The 24320-nt window shown below is 44.9% G+C and overlaps 1 protein-coding gene across 2 annotated transcripts; it reads left to right on the forward strand.

Annotated features, from left to right (window-relative positions):
• The first annotated feature begins 28 nt into the window (after positions 1 to 28).
• On the forward strand, positions 29 to 23857 carry TCAF2 (TRPM8 channel associated factor 2). 2 transcript variants are annotated; one of them, XM_008153946.3, is made up of 8 exons: positions 29 to 452; positions 3006 to 3641; positions 11734 to 12725; positions 12992 to 13089; positions 17210 to 17423; positions 17761 to 18000; positions 18790 to 19127; positions 21298 to 23857. In XM_008153946.3, the coding sequence occupies exons 2-8, from the start codon at positions 3019 to 3021 to the stop codon at positions 21550 to 21552; spliced, it is 2760 nt and encodes a 919-aa protein (XP_008152168.2). In that variant the 5' UTR covers positions 29 to 452; positions 3006 to 3018; the 3' UTR covers positions 21553 to 23857. The 2 variants fall into 2 exon arrangements, with proteins under 2 accessions (XP_008152168.2, XP_027984786.2); XM_028128985.2 differs by lacking the exons at positions 12992 to 13089; positions 17210 to 17423.
• Positions 23858 to 24320: the final 463 nt, after the last annotated feature.

Genomic DNA, 24320 nt, shown 5'->3' on the forward strand with positions numbered 1-24320 from the left:
AGAGAGGGCGGACCAGAGAGGACAGAGCCTGATTCCTCGGGGCTCCTCCATTCCACCTTCTGTGGTGCGTTATGTTGTTGCCCGGGCACTGTCGGCCCAGAATCTGGTTTATTGCACACGGGTTTGCGTTCCTTACCCTGTACAACAGCAACTTTACAGAGTGTCATCTCGCACTGCGGGACCCCTCAGGGGATGTGGGAGAACCGGTTTCGGTCTGATCCCCGCCGGCCCGGCAGAGAGACCCCACCTTCAGGAGGGACCCCGCTCACTCTGCAGACGCCCGCCTGCCGCTGTGTCACCCCACGTGCAGCCGGCAGGGGAGTGACCCAGGGAGGTTGGCTCCAGGGCGTGTCCCGCCAGTCTCACCTAGTCCCGCCCCACCGGCCACCACCCAAGACCGCCTGCTTTAGTCCCTGCACTGGAGCCAGCGCCGCAACCCGGAAGACTCAAGCGTGAGTTTTCTTTTTCTTCTTTTTTAAAGTATATTTTTTATTGTTGATAGTATTACAGATATCTCCCATCCCCCTCCCTTTTCCCCTTCTCCTCCCTGCCCCTACCTACTCACCCCAGATTTTCACTACCCTACTGCCCGTGTCCATGGGCTGTGCATATAAGTACATAAGTTCTTCGGTTTATCTCTCCTCCTCCGCGCCAGAGTTTCCAATCGGAGCTCCGGATGAGTGCCCGATTACCCCACACTCCGGCCCGGTGGTGGCATGCGCATGCGCGGAACCTTCCTTCTATCAGGGTGTCTGTCTCTTCTTCCCGCCAGGTTTTTATTTCGTTTTATTTCGCCGGTCGGACGGTATTCACTATTTGTCTCAAAACACTTTGAACTTGTGAGTCAAGAATTTGACAAAGATGGGTGTATGTGCGTGAGCACTTTGGTCTATAGAGTTGGGTGTCAGCGTCCCAAGTTTATATTACTCATCTCCTGTGTTTTGTGTTTGTTTTTCCTGTAAAACGAGGGCTGTTCAGATTAATGAAAGACTTCCCTTGTCATCTCAGAGGTAGTGAACAGGATGTTGACCTCAGGCACCAGACCTCTTTCCTGACTTTCCCACTCCTGAACTCAAAAGCTGGGATCACGCACCCACACACTCCAGGCAGGAGATGTCTGTCTTTGTGAATTTATTGTCCTAGGAGCAATACTGAGAAAGAGGTGGTAGATTAAAAAAAAAAAAAATCCCTGGCCTGTGTGTTCAATGGTTAGAGTCTCCACCCACACACCACAGAAAGGTCATGGATTCCCAGTCAAGGGCACATAACTCGGTTGCAGGGGCATGTGCAGGAGGTACCCAATCAATGTGTCTCACATTGATATTTTAATCTACCACCTCTCTCTTTCCTTCTCCCTCTCCCTCTCTCCCTCCCTTCCTAAAAATCAATGGAAAAAAATATCCTTAGGTGAGAACTAATAGCAACAACAACAAAAAACCACCCTGGAATTTTACAGGAAGTACAAGTCAAGCCAACTAGCGATCTGGCGGAGAACCAACATAGCAGGAAAAAAAGTGCAGAAAACAATGGAGAGTCCAGGCCCTGGAGACCTGAAAACCGAGAATGAGGCTCTCAACTTTTGCCATATGGACAGTGGATGAAAGTGGAGGGCTCTTATTAGGGACAGATATCTGTAGGATGGCTTGAGAAAGATGTAGATAGGAATACATCCTGGGAAGGAAACCAAATTGGTCCTGTCTAGATATACATGAATGTAAACTAAAGGGAATGACATGAAGGAAGATGAAGGAATGAGGTGGAAACAAAAGGGAGGAAGGCGGCAAATGCAGCAGAGGGCTTTGGTATCTGTCTTAGATGTTTCCCCAGAGCAAAGCTTGAGTACAGGTAGTTTATTTGGGAAGTGAGCTCAGAACCCAGAGTGAGGATGTGGGGAGGAGGAGACAAGGAAGTGGGGAAAGGCAGTGAAGGATGAGGCATGTCGCTGAGCTGTTTTCCACTGTGGACAGCCAGAGCTCAGTTCCTCCAAGGACCCTTTGAGGACTCTAGGATGCATCTCAGGCAGCCACTGAAATTAGAAGTGGGCGGACAGGACATGGCACCAGCACCTAAGCATCTACTACAGGACCCTTGTTACTTGGGGAAGATCCAAAGGGAAGCAAAGGGACAGAAACATTTTCTCAGTGCCCACTGCGGACCCAGCCCAGGACAAGGCGTTTTTACATGCATTCTCTTGATCTTCAAAAACAATCCTCTAAGAGATGTATGATTTTTTTTTTTTACAAATGGGGAAACTGAGGCTTAACTAATTTATCCCAGAGGAGCTGTTCTGAGGGGGATAATGAGCTTTCTTTTAGGAGCAGTGAATTTTAAAAGAGCTCCAGAAATTACAGAATGCTTCCCAAATGGAGGTGGTGAACTCACCAGTTAGGATAAATTGGGAGGCGTTTCTAACTCGTTTAGTCAAAGAAACTGTCAGAACAAATGCAGTTTCTGAAAGGTCACCTGACCTTTTTGTCCAGGGAAATGAAATACTAAGTCACCAGTTGCATTGATCTACCAGGCCCCGCAGGATCAACCCCTACCCACTCCACTCAGGTCCTGCTCCTCCCTGCCCGGTTCTCTGCGGCCACCCTGTCACTTCTCTTTGTGGGACTGCTCTTCTCCTGCAGCACCCTGTCAGGTCTCAACTTACATGTCGGGTTTCAGTTTCAATGTCACTTTCTCATAAATGCCTTCCTGTCACTGAGTCTAAAGCACTTTTCCAGTCATTCGATGACACATCACTATGTTTTATTTTCATCATAACACTTATTAATTGCTGCATTTTATTGATCTGTTGGTCTACCTATTTATGGTGCTTCCCCTTCTAAAATACTAGGTTCAGAAAAGTGGGGACCTTGTCTGACTTGTTCCTTGCTGCACCACCAGTACTGGCACACAGTGGGGACCCAAGAAATGGTTCTCGTCCGAATGTATTCAGTCCTTCTAGTGTTCATTCACAGCTTCACCTATTCTGATCACACTGTCTTTGCTTTTCTCTGCAGAAGCTGAGTGATCATGGCAACAACTCCCACAGTGGCTTTCGAGGCCCTTCTGAATGGAGTGACAAGTTGGGATGTCCCTGAAGGTCCCATCCCGTGTGAACTGCTTCTCATTGGAGAGGCTGCCTTCCCAGTGTTGGTGAATAAGAAGGGTCAGGTCCTCATCGCTGCGTCCTCCTATGGCCGAGGCCGCCTGGTGGTGGTGTCCCATGAGGGCTACCTGCTGGATGCCGGCTTAGCTCCATTTCTCCTCAACGCAGTGAACTGGCTCCGTCCCTCTCCTGGGGCTCCCGTGGGAGTGCACACCTCCCTAGAACCACTAGTTACCATCCTGCGGAGTTCTGGGATTGAGACACAGGTTCAGCCAGAACCGGGAGACCCCCCAGGGGTTTTCTGCATCAATGCCTACAATGAAACCCTGACTGCAGAGCTGGTCCAGTTTGTGAAACGTGGTGGGGGCTTGCTCATTGGGGGCCAGGCCTGGTACTGGGCCAGTCAGCACGGTCATGACAAGGTGCTATCCAGGTTCCCCGGGAACCTGGTGACCAGTGTGGCTGGAGTGTACTTCACCGACACCTATGGGGACAAAGGCCCATTCAAAGTCTCTAAGAAGGTGCCCAAGATCCCACTCCAGGTCAGGTGAGTAATATGTCCTTCAGGGAGTCTTCCCCAATGATCCTATTGAAATGAGGACTAACTTTCCATTCCCTTTGCCACAGTGTCTCCATTATTCCCTAAAGATCATGATCACAATCTGCAACTACCCCACCTGTGTAGTTTCGAGTGCCTGTCTAGTCAACCCGAATATAAAACTCCATGAATGCAGTAATGTTATCAGTGCCTGATGGGTGCAAGAGAGAAACAATTATTTTAGTAGACTATAAAAATTGATGAATAAAATATATAAATGACTACCCATCCAAAATCATAACAAGAGAAAGTGTGGCCTAGTGTGAACCATGCAGGCAGCCTCATGTTATGGAATGTACTGCTAGGGGAGCTAAGAGTCAGAAGCGTCCAGCCTCAGCCAAAAGCAGCTGGAACTGATCAACTCAAAGGGTCCAAGAGGCCTTTATATTAAACTCAGGTTCTCAGTTCAGATTCCTGCCTCACAGGACGTCCCCTCTGAGGTTTTTCAGTGAACTTTCCTGTGGACAAATCTTGGATAGAGGCTCCTAGACTGACCTAGCAGGTTTGCTGACATCAGATTTCTGCTGAAGGCACAGGAATGCCTTCAGGGAGTTGCTCTGTCTTCCCAAGGGAGGAGCTGGCACCAAAATACAACAGAAGATCCTATTACTTATCCTACCCCAAGTGCAAGAGCTGACTGCACACCTGGGTTACATACCTGAGGGGGACACTGCAGTTACTTTTGTAATGCAAAACCAGGTCCAAAGGCACTTGCTGCTTCAATGCCAAGCCACAGAATAATCTGGAGAAAACATTACACTCAGATCAATAGCTTATTACCCTTATACCTTATGAAACCTACAAGGTCTGGAACATATTAGGAGCTGCTCTTGTAAAAGTAAATGCATACTAGTAGCTTAGGCTTATCCATCTCATGAAGATTACGTGTTATCTCATTCGCCTCTCACCGCAGTCCCCTAGAGTGTGAGGTCTTTGCCTAAGGACCCCCCAGCTTGTAAGCAGCACAGTTCTGTTTTCATATTCAAGATACATAAATGTAGAGTTTCTGGGTAAAGACTATGTAAAAAGAGGCTAGATCCAGGAATCGCCCTCTCCACCAAATCTGACCAAATGAATGGAAAATATAATGTAAGCAGCTGAAATTGGAGGTTTGGTGCTGATGCCTGTGGTGTTGAGCACTGGCCAGTGGAGAGATGCTGGCTGATGTGTTACTCAGTATACAACATCTCCTAACACCATCCCCACACCAGATGCACAATTAAAAGCTAAAAAAAACTTGAAACCACAAATCCAAGAATGATCATCAATGCCTTCTCATGTTGTAGGGGAATGAACCATTTTGGGGGGGGGGGGGTAGGGGGTAAGTGGACATCTAAGAAGAAACAACCCTCAGGTATAAAAGCAGTGAAACGATTGCAAGATTTGGTGGAAGCAGAAGGGATGCTGAGTTTGCTCACTTCCAAGCACGGTGGTGGGTTGAACCCCACAAGTGAATTCCATCCTTGGTTGGGTAGAGTAGGCCTAAGCTTTAGGATCCCAATGAGTGGAGGGACTAATCCCCAGCAAGGACAGCAGTTGGCCCCAGCTGGCCTTTGCCTTTTATTATATGAATCTCAGGCGATAAGAAAGTGAAAAGAAGCAATATACAGACCTCAATACAATCTGAGAAGGTGAATGGATATGTGTACAGAAACAAACTGGTCCTGGGTGACTTAGAACATCACAGAGAATTCACCCACACTGTATCAGGACATACAAAAGACCTGCCTATACCAGTTGTGAAAAAAATCCATAGACTATGGAAAGACAACAGAATCTATCACAAAGGTGACCCCATGAACAGAAGCAGATTTTCTGAGAATGCTTCAAGAAAGCCACAAAAGAACTTTCTAAAAAAAAATATCCTATATAATAAAAGCCTAATATGCTAAGTATCCAGTCATCCTGTGATGGGTCAATTGTTCAACCAATCAAAGAATAATATGCCAATGATATGCTAAGGCCGCTCAACCGCTCACTATGATGTGCACTAACCACCAGGGGCAGTTGCTCTGACCGGTAGATTAGCTTGCTGCTGGGTTCCATGCGATCGGGACTGAGCAAGATGGGCCAGACATGCCCTGGAGCCCTCCCACGGTCCCTCCCCAGCCTGATCGTGCACCAGTGGGGTCCCTTGGCCTGGCCTGTGCCCTCTCAAAATCCAGGACCCCTTGGGGGATGTTGGAGAGCTGGTTTTGTCCAGATCCTGCAGGCCACTCCCTCTGCTCTCCTGATGAGGACTGATTGGCACAAGCCCACGCAGGTGCAGTGGGGCCCAGATGAGCAGGAGCAGCAGATAGGAGCTGCAGGCAGCATTGGACTGCAGGTTTTGGCCTGATCTCGAGGAACCCCACCCATGCATGAATTTGTGCACCGGGCCTCTAGTGTTAAAATAAAACCAGAGACAGAATGAGATGCAAATTGGATTTCAGAGTAAAGAAAACAAATTAAGAACTAAGTAACTCAGGTAAAATAAGTCAATTTGTCACCACAAGGAACAGAATAGACAAGGCAAATGTGTGGTCAAATGACAGCAACTCACTTCACACTGAACTTTCTATTCATTGCTGGCGTTGCTATGACAGTTTATTCAGTAGCATTCAGAAAGCCATTGCCCATATTACCTGCCTGCTCAGGTGTGATTTGGTGCATGACCTAAACATCACCACCTCTCCCTTCCTGCCTTCCTCCAGGCTTTCTGCTCTTCCAACTCTGAAGGAAGACACTTTGCCTTTTTCATAAATGCAGTACTGTTTGTACCTTCATGTCTTTTTAAAAAATATATGTTTTTATTGATTTGAGAGAGGAAGGGGGTTGGAAGAAAGGGAGAGAAACATCAATGATGAGAGAGAATCATTACTTGGCTGCCTCCTGCATGCCCCTTACTGGGAATCTCGCCAGAAACCCAAGCATGTGACCTGACTGGGAATCGAACCGTGACCTCCTGGTTCCGGGTGATCAGGACTGAGCAAGATGGGCCAGATACGCCCTGGAGCCCTCCCAGGCGTTAACGCTCAACTACTGAACCACACCAAGTGGACTTATTGTCTATTTTTAGAGCCTTTTTGCACACAGTAGACCTGTTGGTTGCCATACACCCAACTGTGAGCTTCATGCAAAGACTCAGTAATTGAAGAGAGATTTCTGGTGTGTAGACAACATTGGCTGTAGATATGAGCCACCCTGGATTTGCTTCCTGTCCTTGCCAGTTATTACAAAGAAACATGGGGGTGAATTGCTTAACTTTTTAAAGTCTCATTTATAAAGCAAGTATAATACATTTCATGTTTATTATAATGATTAAAAGAGATAATCCCTATGTATAAATGCCTAGCCTACATTAAACCTCCTTAAATAATAGCTACTTCCATTATGTTATTATTCAGACTTAAATATTGTAAACAGATATTATACAAGACTTATATTGGTAAATTGATATCTGAGATCATTAACATTACCCTTACCTGTTGAGAATTACCCAGCCTCCCCATCACCCTTCTGGCCTCCAATTCCACCCTGCTATGGCCACACAGACCTCCTTTTAGTGCCATAAACTCTTCTGGAAGGCTCGGCACTGGTTTCTTCAGCCTGACCTCGTCCTTTTTCAAATATCTGCATGGTGGACTAACTCATCATCTACAACTCTGGGCTCAAATGTTGCTTTTTGTGCAGTCCATCCTGATCACCTTGTGTAAAATTTCAAAATTGTGCCAGGCTCTGTCTTAAGCATTTAATACAGAATGACTTATTGAGTACTGGCAACACTTAGAGGGTGAGTCCTTTTTTCAGAAGAGGAAATTGAAGCACACTCATAAGAAGTAGTGCAGCTCAGATGGCTCATCTCACCTGTTACATGTTAATTTTGCATAATCGCATCCCCCAATCCTCCTCGTGTCTATGGCATTCCTTATTGTCTATAGATAGTGTCTCCCCACCAGACACAGAATTAGGTGCTGTTGGAATCAGAGACATATAAGATGTGGTCTGACCCCTGAGCAACTTTCTGATGGTGTCAGTGTTTTTAAAAGTAGGTCCAAGAGCCCTAGCTGATTTGGCTCAGTGGATAGAGTGTCAGCCTGTGGACTGAAAGGTCCCGGGTTTGATTCTGGTCAAGGGGACATGCCGGGTTGCGGGCTCAATCCCCAAGAGGGGGCATGCAGAGGCAGTCAATCAATGATTCTCTCTCATCATTGATGTTTATCTCTCTTCCTCTCTAAAATCAATTATATATATATATATATATTATTTATATATTATAATATTTTTTTTTTTTTTTAAAGTAGGTCCAAGAATATTAGGAAACATCCAGATCAGTTTTACGTATCACCTACTTCTAAAGTGTTTGATGAGGATCGATTTTCAGAATTGTTACTAATAGGTTCCAGAGCTGGTGGAACAAAGTACCACAAACTGGGTGGCTTAAACAGAAATATATCATCTCAGAGTTGGAGACTACAAATCTGAGACCAAGGCACTGGTGAAGTTGTTTCCTTCTGAGGACTGCAGGGGGGGCCTGTTCTGGCAGTGTGCTGGCCTTCTCTGGCCTTCCTTGGCTTGTAGAAGCATCACCCTAATCTCCACTTTCATATTCACCTGCCACTCTCCCTGTCTGTTTTTTGTGGCCAAATGTCCCCTTTTAATAACGGCACTAGTCCTATTGGATTAGGGGCCACCATACTCCAGTATGACCTTATCCTAATTTAGCTAATTACCTCTGCAATTATCTTATTTCCAAATAAGGTCACATTCTGAGGTACTGGGGGTTAGGGCTTCACATATAAATTTTGGAGGAGCACAAACTCAACCCATAACAGTGACCATTAGGTATGAAGGTTCCTGTTTATCAGCTATAAAGTCCTATTTATATGATCAGATTCTGGGGCTATTTATGTATTTGAAATAATCACTGACATGTTGAAGACTTGCTATGTATTAAGCAGTGTATTTGCCAACTTAGGAATGTTCTCTCTATTTAACCTTTTGCACTCGGATGTCGAGTGTGACTCGACACGGTTAGCATTAGAATAAAGGAATCGAGAAAAAAGCAAGAGAGTGCAAAGGGTTAATAAGCCCAGAAACCAATGAGCAAATGGCAACTTTGAGAGGGGAAGTAATTTTCACAGGGTCATCAGGCTGTTGGGTCAAGGAAGGAAGCAGGGTCCTACCTTGCCCACTAGAACCAGGGCCCACCAGTGACCCGCTCAGCTGGATAGTAACAGTTAGCCATTTTTATAAGCATATGAGTGTAAACCCTCAGGTTAGCAATTTTATTAGTGATGGCTCTCCATATGAAGGTTTTCTATCATTAGGTGACATTTTAGGAGGTGCTTTTCAGAAGATTCTGGGAGAACAGTTAAGAATGGAAGCCAGGTCTACAACCTAAGTCTTTCTTTTAAAAAAATAAAATACTAAAATTTTATTGGCAATACATCTCTTAATAAGATATAATGGGAGAAAATAGTGTCTTTTTTTCTTTTTTAAATTCTTTATTGTTTAAAGTATTACATACGAATTCTTTTTCCCCCATTGACCTCTCCCTGCTCATCCCCCCACCCAGCACATGCCCTCACTACCCCTACTGACTGTGTCCATGGGTTATGCTTATATGCATGCGTACAAGTCCTTTGGTTGATCTGTTCCCCCCAAATCCCTCCCTCCTTTCCCCTGAGGTTGGAAATACCACATGATCTCACTGATATCTATCCTACCTAATAAAAAGGTAATATGCAAATAACCATCACTCCACTATGCCCACAATTGGGCGGCGGGAGGCTGGGGGGCGGGACTCGGGGTGGCATATCTGGCCATTGAGAGGCGCGGGGGGCGGAACTCCCGCCCCCCTACTCCTCTCAACGGCCGGATTGGCGGCCGCTGAGGGGGGCTGCCTCGGACACCCCGGACACCTGGCTCCCCTGCCATCGGAGGCGGGGAGCCGGTTGTCCGCGCGTGCACTCGGATCCCCTGCCATGCTCCCCTTCATCAGCACCTCAAGCCCCAGCAGCAGCGGCAGCGGCAGCGGCTGGAGATGAGCTGGTGATCCCAACAGCCTGGCAGCTCAGTGGCGGCGGCAGAGGCAGCATTGGGCCTGGGGACTGGCGAACAGGCAGAAGATGGCCCTGATCGCAGGAGGCTAGGCCTAGGGACCCTACCCGCACGATTTAATCGTGCGCTGGGCCTCTAGTCTATATATAAAACCCTAAGTGACTGGAACGACTAGTTGCTATGACACACACTGTGGGGAGGGAGCCCCAGCTAGCCCTGGCCCTGATCACCCCCCTCCAACCCAATGGGGGTGGCTGGCTGGCCAACCTCCCGCTGTCCCTTCCCCCCAGCCAGCCTGGCCCTGATGGGCCCCGATCAAGACGGGGCTGGCCGGACTCCACCCGTGCATGAATTCATGCACCAGGCCTCTAGTGTGGAATATAATGAACAACATAAACTGATGAACTAAAATAGAGCCAGAGACATAGAAGCATCATACAAGTCTTATAGCTCAATGGCATTACTTTCCAAAATAAGTCTAGAATCTGTATAAGAAGAAAAAGCTACAGGTAAAACTGTAGCTGTTGGTTGAGCATCGTCCTGTGCACCAAAAGGTCACTGGTTTGATTTCCAGTTAGGGAACTTATCCAGGTTGCAGGTTCGGTCCTAGTCGGGGTGTGTACAGGAGGAAGCCAATCCATGTCTCACATCAATGTTTCTCTCTCCCTCTCCCTTCCTCTCTCAAATCAATAAAAACTTATTTTTATAAAAAAACAAAAACTGATGCCTGAACCTGTATGACACTTGCCATGCTAGTTTAAAAGTCAGATGCCAAAACTAAGATACAGTCCTCGTTTTCATGCTGAGAAGAAATTAAGGAGAAACTGTACAAGAGCTACTTTTTAAAAATAATGTTGTGTTACTCAAATGAATAAACTATTTTTTAACATTTGATTTTTATTATGAGACAAAGTTTTATAAAGATAGTTCAAATCACCTATAATCCCAATAGTCAAGATGCTTACTGAAGACATGTTGATAAATGTGCTTTAAATCTTGTTTCTGTATCTGATTTTGTTTTTTATTTGTTTTTGCTTTGTTTTGTGTTTGGTGTTTTGTTTGTTTTGCAAAATTTGGCTAATCTAGTGCACAGTAACTTTTAATCTGGTTAAAAAATTTTTCCCCAAAAAACACTTTCCGCTATCTAATTATTATCTTAATAAGTACATAGTATGCTATCTAGGGTTACCATAACTTATTTAACCAGTTTCCTGTTGTTTGGCATTAGAGTATCTACAAATTGGGGGTTTTTTTAAAGAAAAAAAAATCCTAGAATACAAAACCTCTTCTGAATTCATTACATTTTGAACATTTCTCAATTCAAAGTAGTAAGTACATCACCAGATTTAAGTGAGAATTTTAAAAAAAGACTGCATTTGTATAAGTCTTCAAGTATAATGTTAAACAATGTACTTATAATGTGTTCCTAGATCAGAACTAGCACAAGGTGAGGGTACTTTGATTTTTTTACAGCCCCACCTTTGCAGAAAATTAGCTCTGAGGTATGTGTAAGTAGGACTACTTTCTCAGGAATAATAGAACATTTCTTTTAATTTAATTCAGTCATATGCTTAACAATTTGAAAATATAGGAAATTCAAGCCAGATTAGTCCACATTCAGTTGACTGACATGGGAAGAGTTCATTTGGAGAATGAGGATTTTAAGATGTGCAAATAAGGCCACTACCTCACTCTTCAGTATTTCATCAAATCTAGGACAACATGGATTATAAGAGGCACCATTATTTTATGAGTCACTGAGAAAGAACAAACAATGCCAATTAAACAATGATATGCCATCGATTGTTAAGAGGTGAAAAAATATGCCTTAGATGTGAAAAAAATAAATGGTTATGTACTAAAATCCTAAATGTTATCAGTAAGAATAAGGAGTTGGGCATGAACTTTGTAATCTTTGTACCCACACATTGATTTCTCTATGTAGTGAACTCATTTCAGTGGTTCATTGACTGATTGTGACCCCTTTGTCACTTTCCAGGTGTGGGGAGGACCTCAGGCAGGACCAGCACCAGCTCCTAGAAGGGATCTCAGAGCTGGACATCAAGACAGGAGGAATCCCCTCGCAGCTGCTGGTGCACGGGGCCCTGGCCTTCCCTCTGGGGTTAGATGCCTCACTCGGCTGCTTCCTGGCCGCTGCCCGCTATGGCCAGGGCCGGGTGGTCCTGGCTGCCCATGAGGGCATGCTCTGTGCTCCCAAGATGAGGCCCTTCTTGCTCAATGCTATATGCTGGCTGTCCAGAGGCCAGAAAGGCAAAATTGGGGTGAACACAAGTCTAAAAAACCTGTGTGCCCTACTGTCAGAGCATGGCCTGGAATGTAGTCTGGAGCCCCATCTGACAAATGGCTTGGCTGTCTACTGCTGTAATGCTTACAGTGACAGTCAGGCTAAGCAGCTACAAGAGTTTGTGGCTGAGGGAGGGGGCTTGCTGATCGGGGGCCAGGCCTGGTGGTGGGCCTCCCAGAACCCGGGCCACTCCACGTTGGCTGGTTTCCCTGGTAATGTCATCCTCAACTGCTTCGGCCTTAGCATCCTACCTCAGTCTCTCAATCCAGGGTGTTTCCCCGTCCCCACCCCCCAGATGCGGAGCTACCACTTCCGCAAGGCCCTATCGGAATTCCAGGCTGTCCTGAACCAGGGGAGTAGGAACTTGGAAAAGAGCTGGCTGGCAAAACTGCGAGGTGATGGGGCCGCCTTCCTGCAGATCCCTGCTGAGGGGGTCCCTGCGTACATGTCCATGCACCGACTTATAAGGAAGATGCTGCAGTTGTCTGGCCTCCCAGCTGTGAGCCGGAAAAACCCAGTGGCCAGTGATTCCCTTGAGGCTGCAGTGCTCTGCCTAGCCACTGAGCTGGTACATTCTGGGACTGACTGTTCCAAGCTGGTGCAGGGTTGGGGAACCAGGACCTGCCACTCCAGCCTGGACTCCTCAGAACACCCCATTGCTGTGGACATCGATGGAAACAACCCAGGTATGGAGCTAGAGGAGAGTGCTGGGAGCTTTGCAGGACCCGGGGAAGGTTGGGTTAGCAGGTGCTGAAGCCCAGGCAGGCAGCTCCATTCTCTACCAACTACTTTCAGGAAGAGGGGTTGGGGGTCTTTTTAGAGTTTAGAAGGGATGAGAGCAAGAAGCATGGATAAGTTAAGTAAGGTATGCAGGAGAGGGCCTGCACCTGTGGAAGGGGCTGTGATGCTCCAGCAGGGAGAAGAACTCAGCCTTTCTTATGGCTTTTCTCAGGCAACGGTGAGTGCTGGGTGAGTACTGGACTCTACGTCCTAAATGGACAAAATGCAGAAGTCTCGCTGTCTGAAGCTGTGGCCTATACCGGCCTGAAGGTAAGGCCAGAACATCCACTGCCCACATCCCAAAACCTCAGGGCTGCTTTATTCTCATCCAGCTCATGGCAATGCTACCAGGAACATGGGAAGGGAGTATTCTGCCCATTTTACAGGTTTCCCAGGGGAAGCAGCTAAATTTCAGGGGGCCTAAGGCAGTGAGTGACGACGCCAGAGTACTAACTGATTAAAAAGTGCCCATTTTTAATCAGATCCAGCACTCAGGCCTAAGCCGCGATTTCCACGCATGCTGATGTTTGCCTCCCGACAGGAATGTGGAGAGACACCAAATGTGAGAGAAACCATTGCATATTCACAAGCGCACCCATTTTCCCCTGGCACACTGTCTTCCTGGGTTTTGCCTCTTTACCTTGACACCTGAAGGGTATATTTAATCTGGTCTCTCACTACACTCCGAATTTAAACTCCTCCTATCTCAATTCCTGAAGGTCACTTCCTTCCACAGCTAGGGTCTCTTTTGTATCAGGCTCCTTTCTGGAATTCACATTAAACCCAAGAAAAGCAAGTCCAGGACTCCTAAGAGAGAAGTACTAAGTCCTTCAGACCTGGGGGTCGGGGGAGGGGTGGGGAGAAGAGGCTGACAAAGGAGAGAGACTCAGGCCTCCCCCTCAGGCCAGATCCTGCTGCCTGCGGTCACGCCTCCTGTCTGTATACAGTACCCCTCAGGCTCATCCTCAGCATCAAACTCAACACACTGGTTTAGGATCCAGTAGAAGGCATGTGGGACCTAGTCATAATCAGCCTCGGGAGCTGTTCTAATCCCTGGAAAAGTGACTCTACGTGCTTCATTCCATGTTACTTTTGAAGTGCTAAAATATAGGTTTCCATTCGTAGCTCAGAGAAAAGGGAAGCTGGAGTTTGTCTAATTTTTTTATTTTTCTATTATGATTTATAAGAAAATATTTTATATTAGTTTCATGTGTGTAGCATAGTGGTTAGACAATCATATACTTTATACATAATATTCCCCTCAATAAGTCAAATACCCACCTGGTACCATACATAGTTGTTATAATATTATTGACTATATTCCCTATGTTATACTTGACATCCCCATGACTACTTTATAACTACCGATCTGTACTTCTCAATCCCTTCAGCTATTTCATCCAGTCCCCCAAAACCCATCCCCTCTGGCAACCATCAATCGGTTCTCTGTATCTGTGAGTCTGTTTCAATTTTGTTTGTTCATTATTTTGTTCTTTAGATTCCACACATAAATGAAATCAAATGGTGTTTGTCTTACTCTAACGCATTTCACTTAGCATAATATCTTTTAGGTCCATCCATGCTATTGCAAATGGTAAGATTTCATTTTTTTATGGCTACATAATATTCCACTGTATATCTGTACCACAGCTTTTTCATCCACTCTCCTATTGATGGGCATTTCGGTTGCTTTCATATCTCAGCAACTGTAAATAATGCTACAATGAGCATAAGGATCATATATTTTTTCAATTTAGTGCTTTGAATGTCTTCAGATACACACACACACACACACACACACACACACACACACACACACTAGAGGCCCGGTGCATGTAAATTCATGCACTGGATTGGGGGTCCCTCAACCAAGCCTGCCCCCTCTCACAGTCCGGGAGCCCTCAGTGGCAAGAGGCAACCCAGCGATCAGGGGAAGGTGACACCCCATCAGACCTCTGCTGCTACCACTGCTGGCAGCGCAAGCCTTGGCCGGCCATGGTTACCTGAGCCTTGGACGACCCTGGGCGGCTGGGCAGCCGCCATCTGAGGCTTGCCTGCACCTCAGGCCGGGCCTGGGCGGCTTGGGGGCTCAGGGGACTGAGGGACTCTGGAGGCAGGCACGCGGAGCGGCTGAGCCCGCTTGGGGGCAGGCCTGGCCTTGCTGTGCGCCTACCACCCCAGTGGGGCTGAGGGGACTAGGCACTGCCATCTTGTGGCTGTGGGTACTGCAATCTTTTGAGGACGTGACAGTCAATTAGCATATCCCCTCCTTATTGGCTGTGGGTGCCACCATCTTTGAGGGTGGGGCAGTCAATTAGCATATTCCCTCCTTATTGGCTGTGGATGCTGCCATCTTTGCGACTGCGTGAGGATCAATTAGCATATTCCCTCTTTATTAGATAGGATATGTATTAGATAGGACATATATCCTATCTAATAAAAGAGTAATATACAAATTGACCATCACTCCAACACACAAGATGGCTGCCCCCATGAGGACACAAGATGGCCGCCACAAGATGGCCAGCAGGGGAGGGCAGTTGGGAGGGACCAGGCCTGCAAGGGAGGGCAGTTATGGGTGATCAGGCCAGCAGGGGAGGGCAGTGGGAGGGACCAGGCCTGCAGGGGAGGGCAGTTAGGGGTGACCAGGCCTGCAGGGGAGGGCAGTTAGAGGCAGTCAGGCTGGCAGGGGAGCAGTTAGGCATCAAGCGGTTAGGGGCAATCAGGCAGGCAGGCGAGCAGTTGGGAACCAGAAGTCCTGGACTGTGAGAGGGATCCCAGATTGGAGAGGGTGTAGGCTGGGCCGAATTTCGTGCACCGAGCCTCTAACATATATATATGAAGTGAAATAGTGAAATCACTAGGTCATAAGGCAGTTCCATGTTTAATTTTTTAAGGAAAATCCATACTGTTTTCCATAGTGTCTGCACCAGTCTGAATTACCACCAACAGTGCACAAGGGTTCCCTTTTCTCCACATCCTCACCATATTATTTCTTGATATATTGATGATAGCCATTCTGACAGGTGTGAGTTGATATCTCACTGTGGTTTTAATTTGAATTTCTTTGATAATTAGTGACATTGAGCATCTCTTCATATGTCTTTTGGTCATCTGTATGTCCTCTTTGGATAAGTGTCTATTCAAGTCCTTTGCCCATTTTTTAATTGGATTGTTTATTTGTTTTTGCTGTTGAGTTGTATAAGTTCTTTATAACTTTTTTATATTAAGCCCTTATTGGATATATCATTGGCCAATATCTTCTCCCATTCAGTAGACTGTCTTTTTGTTTTGTTGATGGTTTCCTTTGTTGTGCAAAAAGCTTTTTCATTTGATGTAGTCCCATTTGTTTATTTTTTCTTTTGTTTCCCTTGCCTGAGGAGATATAGCAGAAGAAACATTGCTACGAGAAATATCTGATACTTTAGTATGTTTTTTTCTAAGATTTTTATGGTTTCGAGTCTCATATTTAAGCTTTAATCTATTTTGAGTTTATTTTTATATGTGGTATCAAGAGGTAGTCTGGTTTCATATTTTTGCATGTAGCTGTCCAATTTTCCCAACACCATTTATTAAATCGACTGTCTTTACCCCATTGTATGTTCTTGCCTCTTTTGCTGTGTAAATAGGCATGGGTTTATTTCTGAGCTTTCTAATCTGTCCCATTGATCTATGTGTATGTTTGTATGCCAGTACCATGCTATGATTACTATGGCCTATAATATAGTTTGACCTTTTGCTGCATGAAACAACTCTCAATCAAGTGAGCCACATAGGCCAGGGCTAGTTCCTTGCTTTTCATCACTGAATATTTCATGCCAATCCCTTCTGGCTGGAAATGTTTCCGTTGAGAAATAACTGACAGCTTATGGGAGCTCTCCTGTAGGTAACTATTTATCTTTCTTTGCTTTTAAGATTCTCTGTTTTTAAACTCTGATTTTTACAGTCAGCTGTTATGTGGGCTACTCTTCCCAGCACTGGTGCTCTGGGCTTGGGAGCCCGGAGTTGAGTTGATACCCACGTTCTTCAGGGGGTACCTTTGCAGCTGATATATCCTTTGGTATTCTCAACTGCTGCACATGGCTGCAAGACCAGCCCTTTCACCTCTCTGCCCTTCCTATCAGTCTCCATTTAGATTCTGAAAATCCTTATTTATAAGACTTCTGTTCGGGTAGTCTTTAATTCATCATTCAGGTTGATTGTTCTGTATTTATTTGTAATTTTGATTTGGTCCTGGGAGGAGGTGAGTGTAACTTCCACCTACTCTGCTGCCATATTGGAGCTCTTGAAGTTTTTCTGATATTCTTCATGCACACAACCCTGAACACAACCCCACACTCACACTACAGGGTCATAGTTCCTCTCACACATAGTGGAATCACTTCTCCAGGTACAGATTGGCTGCCACACCGATGACTTGAACAATGCCAGCAAGCTGTCTCGAGCCCCTATGGTGTCTCACCGATGGTGTATGAACAAGACCAAACAGTCAGTCTCTTGCCTCTGGGGTGGCCTTTTATATGTCATCGTGCCCAAAGGCAGTAAACTGGGACCCATGTCCATCACTATTAAGAATGCTGTGCCTGCCCCATACTACAAGCTGGGTAAGTGAACTGAACATTGAGGGAAGAGGGAGCACTAAGGATGCTGCAGTAGTTTAGGGGCTGATTGCTAAGGAGGAGAGGGAGAAGGATGGGTAGACAGAAGGAGGATGAACTGTTCAAGGTTGAAGTGGAGGCAGGAGACATTGAACACCCTGTGCCTGTGGAGACTTCACGGTAGAACCAAAGGAAGGATCTGGAAGCCTGTCCTTCCCTTCATAGGATACCCACATGATAATAATTCATTATTTCAGTGTCCTCTTCCTAGAGTTCAAGTTGTGTTTTTCAGCTCAAGTTAAGTTGGGGAAGTGGTTGAGAGATCCATGATATTTATTCCTAGGTAAGACATCCCAGGAGGAGTGGAAGAGCTGTATTCAGGAGAGCCTGGCTCCCTGGGGAGAGCTGGCAACAGACAACATCATCTTGACGGTGCCAACTGAAAACCTCCGGACCCTGGAGGACCCTGAGCCTGTGCTCTGCCTCTGGGATAAGATGATGCAGGCTATAGCCAGACTGGCAGCTCAGCCTTTCCCGTTCCACCGTCCAGAGAGGATTGTTGCTGATGTGCAAATCTCAGCGGGTAGGTGTTCTAAGTAAGGATTCCTAGCCAGTGGACACCATTTATTATTTTGCCTTTTTTAAATGTTCAATATGGGAAAGGCATCATTTTACCAATAAAAGTAAAAAGCCATAAAAGACGTGGACCTTGATGGGATGCAAAGATGTTACACGTGAGAAGGTAAATCATTTACATCTACAAGGTGAGATTTCACAGGATGGGTAGAACAATCTCAGGAAAAATGGTATTAGGACTTCACAGATGACACTGAGGGTTGTTTCAAGGAGAGGCTAAAATAGAAACATTTCCTTCCAGCATAAGTCAGAGTGGCAATGAAAAGAGGGAGAAAAGAGGTTTATATTAAGTATTGAGTGTTTAGAGGAAAGATGGAATCTAAAGAAAAAATAAGGAAATCTGGTTCCAAGTGGAAAAAAATTCCTCTGGATTTCAGTGTTATCTTTTAAAAATGACAAGATCCTCTCTATTAAAGAGTATACATCTGGAAAGCAGTAGTTTGCATAGGTGAAGAGATGATGCTGTTCTAGCCTTGAGGATCTCAAATTCAGACACAGGACATAATGTCACAGCCTTGCACCCACAGGCAACACACACAAATGAAGAAATGAATTATACCAAGAATGACTATGTGAAGTATATAGGAAAGCCATTTACTTTCCAATGAGGACAGAAATTCTGAAATTACTGGATGCAGCCAGGATAGTAAGGAAAAGTTACACAGTAGAGAGAAATAAAGGGAGATGGGTTTGTGTACCACACCTCATGCCTCATCTCTTTCTCTTTGGTTCCCAGGCTGGATGCATTCAGGGTACCCCATCATGTGCCACCTGGAGTCGGTGCAGGAGCTCATCAATGAGACCAACATGAGAAGCAGAGGTCTGTGGGGAGCCATCCATGAGCTGGGCCACAACCAGCAGCGGCATGGGTGGGAGTTCCCCCCGCACACCACTGAGGCCACTTGCAACCTCTGGTCAGTCTATGTGCATGAGACAGTCCTGGGCATCCCCAGGGCTCAGGCCCACCCTGCTCTGAGCCCTCCAGAACGAGAGAAGAGGATCAAAGAGCACCTGAGCAAGGGAGCCCCCCTGTGTAACTGGAACGTGTGGACAGCTCTGGAAACATATCTACAGGTACTGAGCCAAGATTCAGTGAGGTAGGGGCCAGAAGACCCCTCTGTCAGGTAACATTTTTCACCAGCCCAGGCCCACCACATCCCCTGAACATGAGAGATTGGGCCATATGGTGATGCTTCTCAGCTTATATATTTCTATATGGAGATAGTGACACCTGTCCCACTCGCCTCCTATAATTTTGCAGTCATAAGTAAGAAGAAATAAAAAGTGTTATGAAAAAATAAGTAGAGAAAAAGGCAGCCTATTGGTATTTTAGCCAAGGGCAGAAGTTCTGAGGCATTCTTGAGACTGAAGCACACTCTTCCATTCACTGGTTTTGACCTTGGTCGCCTAATAAGTACTCCAGAAATGGTCATTGTTTGCTTTGCTTTGTTTTACCACACCTTAATTTTATGGGTCAAGTGAGTATTATATTCCTTCATAGTAACCGTGATATATCTGCCTATGGGACAACTGCAAGAATGTATGGTAGGAGATCAGGCTGTTAAGGAGATTCTCAGACTTCCATCACCCCACTTGAACCCAAAATGTTTTAAGAATGAATAAATAAAAAACCAACCAACCAAGTGGAAGGACGCCCTGAACCAGGTCTGCTTTATATGAAATTAACGCAAGTCCCTGTCTCCTTCCCCAGTCCTACTTGAGATTTTAATGGTTTGGAGTTGTCAAAGCTTTTCTTCATATCAGATCTCCTATGCTGTCCACCTCAACCTTATAGACAGGCACATTTTTTACAGAGGCACATACTAAGTTGAGGAGTTTAAACAGCCAACCCAGTATCATACATTTAAAGGATGGACCCAGAACTTAAAATCAGAAGTTAATGATGAGTCCCTCTTTTTTATTTCTTCTTTCATTCATTTACTAAAGAGTGGATGTCAATGAAATAACTTTGCATTGCATTCATTCTGTATTTTTATATAGCCACTTCAAGGGTCTACAAGGAAACAGACCTTAAATGATAGAAAGTTGCCATTGAAGTTGGAAGTTAAAAGCCTAATTCTGCCCTCCCCACATACCCACTCACCGTGGAGCCCTGAGTATCATTTTGCAAAAGCTATGGGCACACTTATCATCTCGGAGTCTGAGCCTCTGCCTTAAGACAAGCAGACACCTGCTTCCTGTATCTGAGAGATTTCTGCTCACCATCACTTCTCCCACTCAGGCCTTACTCAGGTCCTCCTTATTCTTCCTTGTCTATTCCAGAAGCCTCCTAAATTATTCCTCTACCTCTACCACCCACCTTCCAAACCAATCTTAATATTCCACATTCAACGCTTTCTGAATGTTCTCCTCTCCATACAGGATGAAGTGTAGAAGACCCTTTATCAGCAACTCCAGCTCCAGCTCCAGTTTCCTCACCTCCATAATTACCCTCACTTGGGGACTCTAGTATACCAGGCAACTTCCCGCTATGAGTATATATCGCTGTTCCAGGTTTCTGTGCCTCCCATGTTTCCTTCCTGCAGCCGCAACTTGTTTGAACATCCTGTCTATTACCTATCAGATCACCTGTCAAAATTCAGCTCTATTGCCCTCTTCTCCCCATATCATCCCAAATACGTAAAAGTGAAGGTTTCTCATCTCACTGGGGCTCAAACCTGTCTGATACCATGGAAAACAGTTAGGATCAATTTTTTAAATAAAGATAATAATAATAATAACTGTCATTTATTGAGTAAATACCCCTTGTCAGATATTAGGTTCTCATGATGTCCCTACTGGATTCAGGGAGTATAGGTTTGTGGCCAGGAGGTTGGAATGAGCCAATGGGATTGTAATTATGTGCAGAGGTCAGGTGGAAAGACAGGGACAGATAATAGGATGGAGCTAATAAATGATTAAGAGGCAATAATCACCATAAATGACATATCCTTTTTAAAATATATATTTGTATTGATTTCAGAGAGGAAGGGAGAGGGAGAGAGAGATAGAATCAATGATGAGAATCATTGATTGGCTGCTCCCTGCACGCTCCCTGCTGGAGATCAAGCCCACAACCCAGGCATGTGCCCTGACCAGGAATCGACTGATCTAGTTCATAGGTCAATGTTCAACCACTGAGCCACACCGGTAGGGCAGTAAAGGACATATACTTGTGAACAAGCATGTTGCCGTTACTTTTAGAAACTTGATGTCTCATCCTGCCCCTTCTTTCTCTTCTCAGCTCCAGGAGGTCTTTGGGTGGGAGCCATTCACCCAACTCTTTGCTGAGTACCAGACCCTTCCCAGCATCCCCAAAGACAACACTGGCAAGATGAATCTGTGGGTGAGGAAGTTCTCTGAAAAAGTGCAGAAGAATCTGGCTCCATTCTTTAAGGCCTGGGGCTGGCCCATCCAGAATGAAGTGACTGAGAGCCTGGCTTGTCTGCCTTGGTGGGAAGAAAACCCCCTGCAAGTTCACATCCACACTAAGGAATAAAATGTACCGAGTCATTTGGGGACAGGAATGGCCACTGGCCAGCTCCACCACCCAGGTACCTTGAGCCTGAATCCTACTTCCTTCCCTGTCTTCAGAAAGGCAGTGAAGGTCCAAAGCCAACTTTCTCAAGAAAATACTTTGGTACTTCTCTGTATTGCTTCTCTGCTTATACTGTCACTCTCTCCAGGAGCTGTGCTTCACCTTCCTAGTCCTCCAGTGGAAGGATTTTCATCTTGGCGTCTTGAGGTCCTGCAGGCTCTTGGTTTCTATTTTTGACCAATAGTTCTAAAGACCATGGGTTACCATAATAATCTGATATCACTCCCTCACTACTGCCAGCCCTAAACAAGGATCTTAATTTCTTGTGCTCTGAGAACTTTTCTAATAGCAGGAGAGATAGGCTGTTATAGTGGAGAGAGTCTTTGACTCTATGGAAAACCACTTCACTTCTCTGTGCTTCTGTATTCTTTTTTCCTTCTTCTTTCAAAATAAAAGTAGTGATTTCATAAATGCTTACCTTTTAATGTTTGACCCCAGAGCATATTCAATATACATCTAAACTTAAAGCCCTCATAATGACTCAGGTATCCATGACACGGGGATAAAAATGTATTGCTTGATAATGGTGAATGGGTTTGTGCACCATAATATGTACCCATGTGTAAGGGTGTCCTTAAGCTTTCTCCAGGTCCCAGTTTTGTGTGGACAACCTGAAAACTAAATCTCACTTCTGAATTGATGACCTTGAGATTAGCATTCAGTCCTCATGTAAGAGACTGTAATGAATATCAGTGTCGCTCCTACTGCATTGTCAAGATCCTAGCCCATCCTCTATCCTTTCTCCTGCCTCTGGAAGGATTCTTGACTATAACCTAACCCTGTCATCAGAAAAGCTCAACTAAAACATTTTCCACCTCCCTCAAGTCCTCTTAAGTTTGTGATTAAAGTGATGTGACCCCTGTCTTTGCTCACAGAGGATTTGTCCTGGGGCAGACCGTGCTGCTTTCACATCGTTTTCCTCACAGTCAGTGGGCTCCATGTAAGTCATGACAGTGAGAACACAAGCCAGTTTCCCACTGATGGTAAAGATAAGATAGCAGATGGTCACCACAGCCTCTGCCTCTGGAATTCCATGATTCTGAAACCATATACTCTTGTTGTTCTTTTAATTTTTATTCATTGATTGATTTTTAGAGAGTGAAAAAACATTGATTTGTTGTTCCACTTATTTATGCATTCATTGGTTGATTCTTATATGTGCCCTGACCAGAATCTAACCCACAACCTTGGTTTATAAAAAGGATGCTCTAACCAATTAAGCTACCCAGCCAGGACACATTCTTGATTTTAAAGAAACCTTTGTATAAAGAGGGGAAATTTTGTCATAAACAAAGAATTTGGGTTTTTTCCAGCTTTGGAAAGACAGGAATCTGATCAGAATGATCAATGGTTGTGTGTCTCCTCTTTTAAAGTCTCAATTTAATAACCTATGCATACTGTTTACCTGAAGTCATGCCTCTCATCATGCTTTATTTAATACTTCTTATCACATTTTAAATTAATGCTTGTTTAATGTTCTATTCCCTCACTAGGCTGTGCATTTCATGAAGGCAGGGCTGAGCCTGCATTTCTCAAAGCCTGGCACATTAAAAGTTTTCCATAGGTATTTGTGTACTCAATAACGGTATACAAGACTGATTAAGGATTCCTAACTCCTATCCCCACTAAATATCCTATAGAGTCCTATGATAATTACTGAAATTCAAAGAAATTTTCCCATTAATCTAGAAGGATGTTTCTTATAACTTGAGTCTCTCCTCCACTTTTTTCTATCTCAGACCTGGCTACATAAAAATTTTGATCATTTTGGTTGACAGATTGGATGAAAGGAAACTTTCCTCTGGTTTCCTCCCCACCCTATTTATATATTAAAGATTCAGTGCCAGAAGTTAATTCCAGCATGTCATAAATGCAAGAAGTTTCATCAAAAGGTTGATGGAACCTTGTGGATTGCCTGCTGGAAATGGCTAAAGGCATTTCCCCACACCTAAAGATTTGCATAGATGATTGCTTGCTGCAAGACAGCTGAGGGCATTTCAATCTCCATGTTATCGCCTCCTACTGGCCAAACACCTGAACAGCCATAGGCAGTTCCCCCAATCTGACAATGGATTCTGTATGCTGAACCTTGCCTTTAATGTGTATATCTACCTTGTCTTAGGACAATTTGTGTTAATAAAGAGCAAGGGGTCCGGAGATTCAGGGGAACTTGGTTTCTTTAACTAAGTCTTCTCTGGCTCCCCAAAATGCCTTCCAAAATTATGCTTTGTCTCTGGACTCTTGATTAATTTACAACAGCCCCTTTTCCAGATTCCTGAACCCTTCAAGAGCTGGATTAAGACCCCTGGCAATTCAGTACTTTCAAGAATGCTTTTAGAGAATTTTTTGTAGGGATGATGATGGAAACTTTCAAGGGAAATCATCAGTTATTAATTTAATTTTTCAGGCCTTGACATTTTATGGTCTCTGTCTTCACTTCTTCCCACACCAGTTTCTTTTCTCACCTTATTTGAACTTCAGCCAGAATTAATTTTTGAGGGGTGTTTCTTTCCTGTGAAAGATCACTTTTCCTGGCCCTGCTATATGTCATTATATTCCAGATCAAAGGCATTCCCCTAAATCAAGATGATCCCCAAATCTCTTTATGTCATCAACCAAAATAACTTGAGTTCTTTTCTATCTGTCCTCAAGATGGCATACTAAGCACA

The sequence above is a fragment of the Eptesicus fuscus genome, chromosome 14 (assembly GCF_027574615.1).
Source record: "Eptesicus fuscus isolate TK198812 chromosome 14, DD_ASM_mEF_20220401, whole genome shotgun sequence".
Classification (NCBI taxonomy): domain Eukaryota; kingdom Metazoa; phylum Chordata; class Mammalia; order Chiroptera; family Vespertilionidae; genus Eptesicus; species Eptesicus fuscus.